The 8,881-nt window shown below is 38.6% G+C and overlaps 2 protein-coding genes across 2 annotated transcripts; one reads left to right on the top strand and one right to left on the bottom strand.

The window, feature by feature from the left end:
- The first annotated feature begins 1,303 nt into the window (after positions 1-1,303).
- On the top strand, positions 1,304-5,047 carry nkap (NFKB activating protein). The gene is made up of 8 exons (XM_042493737.2): positions 1,304-1,895; positions 2,523-2,603; positions 2,748-2,812; positions 2,900-2,992; positions 3,076-3,118; positions 3,202-3,393; positions 4,150-4,299; positions 4,591-5,047. The coding sequence occupies exons 1-8, from the start codon at positions 1,474-1,476 to the stop codon at positions 4,763-4,765; spliced, it is 1,221 nt and encodes a 406-aa protein (XP_042349671.1). The 5' UTR covers positions 1,304-1,473; the 3' UTR covers positions 4,766-5,047.
- Positions 5,048-6,305: 1,258 nt separating this feature from the next.
- On the bottom strand, positions 6,306-8,590 carry ndufa1 (NADH:ubiquinone oxidoreductase subunit A1). The gene is made up of 3 exons (XM_088080916.1): positions 8,337-8,590; positions 8,125-8,214; positions 6,306-6,460 (listed from the first exon to the last, which is right to left on the bottom strand). The coding sequence occupies exons 1-3, from the start codon at positions 8,436-8,438 to the stop codon at positions 6,440-6,442; spliced, it is 213 nt and encodes a 70-aa protein (XP_087937042.1). The 5' UTR covers positions 8,439-8,590; the 3' UTR covers positions 6,306-6,439.
- Positions 8,591-8,881: the final 291 nt, after the last annotated feature.

Raw genomic sequence — 8,881 nt, 5'->3', positions numbered from 1 at the left:
TTTGTGAAAGTTTAATGTTTCTTGAAACCAAATTTTCCCACTTGTTTGCGATGTGTAGTTTAAACAGGGATGACATTTACATGATTATAGACAATAATCCCGTTGTTTGTGTGTTTAATATGTCTAAAATCTTGTTTACATTTAGAAAGTAGTCTATCATTGAAGCTTTTTTTAAACACAGGCAAACTTGCTTAAAAATAGACTAGATTTCATTCTCATTGCTGGTAGACCAGAGCTGTGTGTGCGGCTCTGCAGTAGATGAGTATGCCCTTCTGTGTGCATTTATATTTTTTCTGTTTTTTTTAAAAAAAAAATTTTTTATGTGTCACATTCAGTGTCACGGACAGGTCAGAGAACAGGTAAACCTTAAAGCAGCACAAATGGAGGCCTGTGAAACTTTATGGTGGTTACTTATTTTTCTATATCGATTAATTATTTATTAATTATTCAGTCTCTCTTTCAAACAGACACTGATTCAATTTAGTGCAGACTAAACTGAATAGATGTTTTAAAGCCGCAAAGGAGGAGACAGACGGAAATTTGTACTGGTTCGTCATTGGGTTAGACTCAGGCTGTTCTCCCAAATTGTTTGTATGTTATCTGTACAAAAAACACAATGCACCTAAATTCTTACATATCCCAGGTATTTTGAAAGGCTGCAGTCATTACTTACATTGGACTTTCATCTGGAGATGCGTTATGGGAACGATGTGAATTTTGAATGGACATGCATTTTGAGTATGCATTGAGAAAATATAAGAACCTGATTAACTCAAAGAACATGATTCATTAGTAATATTTTTTAAAAAAATCAAAATGTCTCCATGAATGAACAGTATAAAATAATTTGCTCATTATTTTAGCTGAATTTTACATTCATAAAATATATATATATATATTTTAAAAGAAAATATATATTTTTAAAGAAATTGCCCCATATACTATAAAAACACATCTAATTAAATATCTCAAAACAATATCAAACTTAAAATTATGTAATAAAGAATAACCCAAACTATGAATTAATACGTATCTTACAACTTTATTATATAACGAATTAGGTAAATCTCTCTGTGTGTTCATACTGTTTTATTTTATTTTATTTTTTGGTCTGTCTGGTTTTGACTTAGCTCATTTTTTATTTGTAAACTTACGTATTGACCACTAAATGTACCGTTTTCAAAACTGTTAATAAAAAATAAAACAAACAAACAAACAAAAAGAAAGAAAAACAAAAAACAACCCAAAACTATCGCGTCAAAGTAAAAGCGGAACTATGTGCATGAAAAGTTGCGGAGGACCGTTTCTTAATAGGGACGGACGTATCGGTACTTCCTGTTATTGAACGCAAAGAAGACGATTAGAAACATCAACACTGACGCGTTTTAATTTCTCTCCTTTTCTCCCTCTCAGGTCACCTTGTTTTCGTTAGTGTGTCCGGTAGTTCCGGTGACAGTGAAGCGGTCGGTCGGGATGCCCCTGTCGGAGCGCTCGAGCTCAGACGGCGGCGGGGAGCCTCGCAGTCCTCGCGCCCGGAGACAGCGGACTCGCTCGCGCAGCCGCCACCGCAGCGACAGCCGCGAGCGCAGCCTGTCTCCGTACAGCTTCGGGCCCAAACTCCCGAAACCCCGCAACCGGGAGAAGGAGCACGAGGAGCGGGACCGCCGGTTCCGAGAGGCCAGAAACATCAGGCGGATCCGTATCGGGAGCCCCCGCAGGTCCAGATCCAGGTCCAGGTCCCGGTCCCGGTCCAGAGACCGACACAACAACAGTCACAACCACTGGAGCGAGCAGCGGGACGGTCCCGGTAAACACGGCGGCTTCAAAGATGATTATTACTACGAGCAGCAGAGAGACGACGCTCAGAGACAGAGACAGGAGGCGTTTATCGCCAGGTAACAGAAACACCTGATTACTATCGATTACATCCGTCATCGATTAAAAGATTGACTTCAAGAACACAATTCATGAAACTAGAATATCACATTCTAAGTTTTATGCCAATATTTACATACAACTTAGCATGTAATATTCCAGTTTTAATCCTTTGAAACCTGGATCAGTATCAGTCGTGTTCAGATCCCTTTCACAAGCATTTAAACATCTGAAATGTGAGCAAATCTCTTTTTGAAAACATGAAGACAATGAGCAAGAAACGGACGCAAGAAAACGATTTTTAGATTTTCTTTTAAAAAAGGGAACCGTCCAGAAAATTAAATTTATAATTATCATAATTCCATATAAAAATATGTTTATATATGCTGATTTTCTGTCATTTTCTCTGTCGTTTACTCATTTGTTTGTTAATTGTTGTGTCATTTTTTTTGTCAATTTGCCCCTTGCCTTCTTGTCATGTTTTTTTAATGAAATCAAGCTAATTTGCACAGGCCTTATAGGGTTAAATTAAAAGAGGAAGTTGTATGAACGTGTCAATGTTTCTTTTTTTCACATTTATTTGAATCTATAGTGTAACGGTCAGTTATTTGATTAGACTGCTGCATCTTTCTGTTTTTCTGTTGCAGGCGTCTTCAGGAGAGGGAGAGGATCGGGGAGTTGGGCTGTCCTGAAGTTTGGGGATATTCACCCAGAGTGAAAGAGCCTGAGTAAGTCTGTAACACATCGATAATCATGTGAGATTGTTTTTAAAGAAGCGCTACGCATTTGTTTTTCCAGAGGGTGACACCTGTCTCCCCTCTGCACACGTCCGGCTGCAGAAAGCGTGACTTTCTTTCTTTGTTCTCCACCAGCTCTGATGAATTCACACCAGTCGAAGAAGACGAGAAAAACAGCAGCTCCGAGTCGAGCTCAGAAGGTAAAGAGCACAATCTCTGCCCGAACATGAATTAGTTACAGTGATAGTTTGTGCCGTTTGAATTTACAATGATTCTGTCATTTACAGAAGAGAAGAAGAAGAAAAAGAAGAAGAAGAAATCCAAAAAGAAAAAGCACCAAAAACACTCAGAGGACAGCGAGCTGGAATCAGACTCAGATGGTAAAACATCATTGTTAATGTCGTAGTTACGTGACATACTCCGCGAGTTTGGTCAGCTGAACTGTAATGTTTTTATTCCTCAGAGGAAGAAATAAAGAAGAAGAAAAAGAAAAAGAAGAGCAAGAAGTAAGTGCAAACATACGGATAAACACAAGCGTCGGTCACACAGAACAGGGCCAATTAACCAAACATCAAATGTTTCCGAACAGGTCAAAGAAGTCCAAGAAGAAGAAGGCAAAGAAGAGCCGCAAAGAGTCCAGCAACTCCAGCAGCGAAGAGTCGGAGGAGGAAGAGGAGGATCCCAACGGGGTGATGTGGGTGGAGAAAACGTGCATGGATGAACATGTGGTCGGCCCCGAAGCTCCGCTCACGCACATGTCGCAGGATGACAGACCTCTGGAGTGAGTCCGCTTTTTATCATACGTCACTAACACAGTTTAAAACATTGTGATTAGAGTTTACACAATGAAGACAAATAAACTCTGACAGATTATCGCTGCAACTGAAGACAAGAGGACAGCTTTCTGCTCTAATCCAGTTTAGAGCAGAATAATCAGGATTTATCATTTTCCTCAGAGCACCGCTGTGCAGACTCACAAACATGCTTGTAGTGTCGACTCTGTCCTGTTGATTTATTTATTGCAGCGTCTGAAATATTATATTGCATGTTTCTTTTTTTTTAATTGATAGTGGACTCCACATCTTTTGACTGTGGGAACTTTTGATTGTGTAAATTTTTCAGTTTTCTGACTTTTTTTTTTGGCCAAATAATCTGCAGGATAATGAATAAAATAATTTGTTGCAGCCCTGGCTCGGCATGAGACAATATGAAAATTATTATCTTGGCTAAAATAAGTTAGGTTCACAGTGTAATCCAGATAATTATCCAAATTTATGATTATCCCAATAATGGAAATTCACCACAATCAACTTCTTCTGTTTTTTTAATCGTGATCTGTGATAAAATCGTCCATAATCTAATCCCAAACCCTTGATTAACATTACTACTGACTATATATTATACTATATACTATACTGAACTGGAGAAGAAGCTTAGAAGAAGCAAATACTCTTTCACACAGGAAATATTTTAGAGTCTTTTTTTTGTTTACACTTTTGACTCTTAAGGTTCAATAAGTGAATTTTTCTCCCTCCAGTTTTGGTCATGCGCTGTTGCCAGGTGAAGGTGCTGCGATGGCGGAGTACGTAAAAGCAGGCAAACGTATCCCCAGAAGAGGTGAGATCGGTCTCACCAGCGATGAGATCGCAAACTTCGAGAAATCTGGCTACGTGATGAGCGGCAGCAGGTACGTGATGTTTAGAAACAGGAATCTGCGTTCTCATCTTAAGATAAGATAAGACAATCCTTTATTAGTCTCCTGGTGAATTCACAATATTACAGCAGCTATGAGGTACAAAGAAATATTAGCAGTATAATATAAATACAAATATTAAGATATGAAAATGTTGGCTTTTATGTTAGGATTTTTACTGCAGCGTTTCAGTAAATGGTGATGGTTCAGATGTCGGTGTGATCCATGACGTGCCCGTCTTTATCATTACTGCGACACTGACGTGTTTCTAACGTAACCCTGCAGACATCGTCGTATGGAGGCCGTGCGTCTGAGAAAGGAAAACCAGATCTACAGCGCGGACGAGAAGAGAGCTCTGGCCTCGTTCAACCAGGAGGAGAGGAGGAAGAGAGAGAGCAAGATCCTGTCGAGCTTCAGGGAGATGGTTTACCGAAAAACCAAAGGCAAAGAGGAGAAGTGATTTCACGTCTGTACAGATTATATGACACCTTTACCGTCTGTCCTGAGGTATCAGTGTTTTATTTTTTGGAAGATGATCCCATTCAGATGTGGTTAAATGTACAGTGTGGAGGGACGATCTTAACTGTAAAGAAATGTGTTTACGTGACTCTAAGAAGTTTTTCTTGTTTTATATTTTCCATCATATTTACTCAAAGGAATCTTCCCTTCAAATTGTTCAACCTTCATTTTCTCTCGCAAATGTTTTATCCTGATCAGAACGGTAATAAATTTTCATTATGAAGTTGTTTTCTAGATTTTTCTTTTTTTTTAAAAATAATTTTGGAGGCCCTGAGAGATAAATGTTAACAGTAATTCATAAGTGAAAAAAGATTAGAGAAATGTCCAAGAAACATATCATTTTGTCAAAAAAATGTTTCCCCCGCCCTACTTTCCTGTGAGATTTACCTTTCGACTCGTCGGAGGTTCCCCGACCCCAGCATCAGAATAACTGAATTAGAGCGATTTTTTTATTTATTCCAAGTGACGCGCTTGTTGATACTTACTTGAGCTGCTTGTGGAAATATTTTAGCAGGTCAAAGGTCAGTTTAGTTCACTAATAGTTAAATAACTTTAGTTCTCTGTATCTTTTTTCAGCCAGTTCACTGCAGCTGGTGGATGTTGGTAAAAACAAGCGTGTTTCTCGTTAATCTCATAATATTTTGAAAATGATTTGAAAGGAGTATTTTAATGTGGACTTTATGGCTAACAAGAAAGCAATTATTTTATTTTTTAAATTATTGATAAATCCAGTAGTTCTCAACCAGATACATGAAGACCCTTGGGGGTCCTATAGGGAGTTCCCGGGGGTCCCCAGAAAAATGCAATAGTTTATTTTCACTATTTGATTAAATATATAAGTGATCCTGATGAGAGTTGAGTCATATCAGACTATCCTGATCATTGGTTTCACTTCGTCCATGATTTTCTCCTCAACTATAGTTAATAACTAAAGAACTCTGGTCTTCATCATATTAATCACCAACATCTTTTCAGATGCAGTGAGGAGACACTTTATCGTACGGAGGCAGTGAGTGTCGGTTTAGGGATCCTCTGGATTTATCTGTTTATCATGTTACGCAATAAATTGTTTATCAAATGTCATCAAATTTGGAAAAATACACATCACAACTTCTCTAAGAAGCACTTACATTAATGAAAAGGGGAACCTTTATATGGTTGGCGATTCATTTTCTGGCAGAGAGACTCACGGTTTATTCAGTCTGAACAATTAAAATACTTTAGAGGTTGTTTTTTTTTTGTTTTTCCAGCGACTGTGATGCAGCTTTAAGTCCTGGAGGATACATTCAAGACCTGATCAGAACTAGATATCTCAGACAGCGTCTAGTGTCACCTCAGACACTGATATATTCCTGCACCGCAGTGCATTATCCCCAATACAGCTGCAACATATGAACATGTGGAAAACATTTATTTGACTGGAGCTTTATTCTCGTCTGTTGTGTTGAAATTCAACATACGAGCCAAGATGCCTCAGAGGATTTCCAGCGTGGAAGAGTTTATTTGATAACAGGGACGACTGCCTTAAAAGACTGAAAAAACAAACAGCTGAATGTTAAATAGAATTTTTTAATGTACAGTTTTCTTCTCAGATGGGTCTTGAAATTCCTCGTCATCAGTGGATGTTTTCGAGTCCCTGTTGAGGAAAAAGAGACGATGATCATAGCCGAAGAGCGTTTTCTGTCATCCATACAGCTTTTGCTTTTAGTTCAGTTGATAACAGTATGAAACTCATGTGACACAAACTTAACTGAGCTGTGTAACGCATCACAGTGACCACGTCGCACACGCGGTTGGCCGACTCAGGCGTTCGGAGTAAAAGTGCCGGATTAGTGTGTTTACAGACTGACATCTCCCTCTGCGCCCCCTTTTTAGAGTGCATTTTGGTAACTTCAATTTCTAGCAAAGCTCTGTCCATTTGAAGCCTCAGCAGAGGCCTCTTCAGCAAAATATTAAAAACACCCGAAGCCGTGTTTGTGTTCATCAAGCCGGTTGCTCAGATGTGCAGATTCTGCTGCATTTGTACGTTTAAACGCTGTTGAGCAGGATGGAAAAAATAGTACGACACCTAAATCCCCTCTCATAATGAAAGCCAAAACTTCATTATCTAAATCCATTTAATGATTGTAAAGTTTGCTCATTTTTTTGTCTTCTTGTATTGAACCACTTGTTGTGCCTTCTACTTTCAGTGTCTTTAAAGCAAATGTCAGGTTGTAATTAAATTGTTGAGGAGAAATTTGTTAAAAATAATTTGGGATTTTAGATTTACATTTTGTCCTAAAACAAAATAACACTAAATCACCTACCCAAATAATATTTTTTGTTATCTTGTGCATACTGGTTAGTGCAAACACTAAATGTAGAGTTACGTGATTTTGACAAAACATCACGATTTTAAGCTTAGGTTTGGTTATGCATTTTCTGACTGGAGCATTTGTCACACATCATACATCCAACAATAACTTCTGTTTTTACAGTTTCTGCCCATGATAAATGGTGTAATTTTGGTGTATTTTACAGGGGTCCAATGCATTTCCACAGACAAAATTTCAACAATTTTTCATGACTTTTCACGGACTCTTAAAAATATTTTTTTCTTCTGATCCTGCTTGACCAGAGCTGTTCAAACATAAAAGATTCAAACTTTATTCAAACTCAAAGAGAAAGAAGTAACGGAAAAATGGAGAATCATACATGATGGTGAGCAAAACGTCACAAATCGACACATTAGAGTCACGTCACATTGTCAGCAACAGAAAATTAACTTTCCACTATGTTACAACAAACGATTACTGTAACAATTTAATCACACGCAACAAAATTTCCATGACCTTTTGAAAACTTTTTATACTTTTGCTAATCCCATGATGTTTCCTGGCTTGGAAATTGTGACTATAAAGTGACTTTTCCAGGATTTCCATGACTGTAGGAACCCTAATTTTAAAGAAAACATGCCGTCCAAACAGGCTGGATGACTTAAAAAGCATGTTTCCTTTAAAAATTGACTAATATAAATACAAAACACAGACACTTAAAGTTATATATAATAAATATTATGTGTGTGTGTGTGTGTGTGTGTGTGTGTGTGTGTGTGTATATTTATATCCCTCCCCAGTGTTCATGCCTCCCCTCATTACACCACCCACTACTCTCTCATAAATAACGAACGGTCCCTTGAGTTGAGACCTGAGAGACAGCCTCCAAACAGTACTTGTTGGAGGTTGGGACAATAGAAAAAATAAGCACCGTTTAAAGTAGGAGTTTTCTTCCTAAATATTTATTTCTATCGTGGACTCTCACCTTTGAGTCAAACTCCCGTCCCGTCCCCGACACTCGCCTGTCTCTGTTTATCAGATGCCACTGCCACGGATGCCGGGCCAGCCTCTTCTCCTACAGGGAACAAACAAGAAATAATCCAGACCAGCATTTTGGAGAACAGACACACGGACAGTCTGCGTGTTTCCGCCTCAGTCCTCCTGTAAACATGTTCAGGTTCACATGTTTCTCCTCACCTTCCCTCCGTTGGTGCCCTTGTGGATCAGCGCGGTGGCGACTCCGGGAATGATCAAACACACGGTCATGACGCCGAAAGACGGCAGGATTTCATACCACATGATTACAGCCGGTGACTGTCAAGACAGCGAGCAATTTTGATGGCAACCAAGTTGCCCTGCGGTTACCTTTGACCGTTTATTTTGCTAAGAAGCTAACAAAATGTCGACTGTCCTGCTGACGGCCTGACGTGTTCCGCTTACAGAATAAATACTTCCGGTCGGATTTCGTCAAAAGAAAAGCGAAAGATGATAAAATAGCCATTGTTGTACAAACAGTTTAAAAATCATGCTGTCAGAAGTTATTATACATTTTAAAAAATATTTTTGGAAGATATATTTGCTGATAAATTGCTTCCGCAGTTAAATAAAGGAAATACATTTCAGGCAGCAAATTGATATTTTTGGAGAAACGATTACATAGCAATCACTTTAGCTTGTATTCGCTATTTTAAGATCGAAATGATTATTTTTACACCAGTTGCCCACTGAATCGTCGCTTAGTT

Source organism: Plectropomus leopardus, chromosome 8 (genome assembly GCF_026936395.1).
Source record: "Plectropomus leopardus strain MGB_pleo_1.0 chromosome 8, ASM2693639v1, whole genome shotgun sequence".
Classification (NCBI taxonomy): domain Eukaryota; kingdom Metazoa; phylum Chordata; class Actinopteri; order Perciformes; family Serranidae; genus Plectropomus; species Plectropomus leopardus.
The sequence above is the reverse complement of the archived record's forward strand: the minus strand, read 5'-3'. Positions and strand labels throughout refer to the sequence as shown.

Excerpts from the sequence above, each read along its gene's own strand:
- ndufa1 (XM_088080916.1), bottom strand. The coding sequence starts at position 8,438 with ATGTGGTATGAAATCCTGCCGTCTTTCGGCGTCATGACCGTGTGTTTG. Across the intron at positions 8,215-8,336 it reads AGGGCACCAACGGAGGGAAG|GAGAAGAGGCTGGCCCGGCA; the intron begins GTGAGGAGAAAC and ends TGTTCCCTGTAG. Across the intron at positions 6,461-8,124 it reads GACGGGAGTTTGACTCAAAG|GGACTCGAAAACATCCACTG; the intron begins GTGAGAGTCCAC and ends TTTCCTCAACAG.
- nkap (XM_042493737.2), top strand. The coding sequence starts at position 1,474 with ATGCCCCTGTCGGAGCGCTCGAGCTCAGACGGCGGCGGGGAGCCTCGC. Across the intron at positions 2,993-3,075 it reads GCTGGAATCAGACTCAGATG|AGGAAGAAATAAAGAAGAAG; the intron begins GTAAAACATCAT and ends TTTATTCCTCAG. Across the intron at positions 4,300-4,590 it reads TACGTGATGAGCGGCAGCAG|ACATCGTCGTATGGAGGCCG; the intron begins GTACGTGATGTT and ends GTAACCCTGCAG.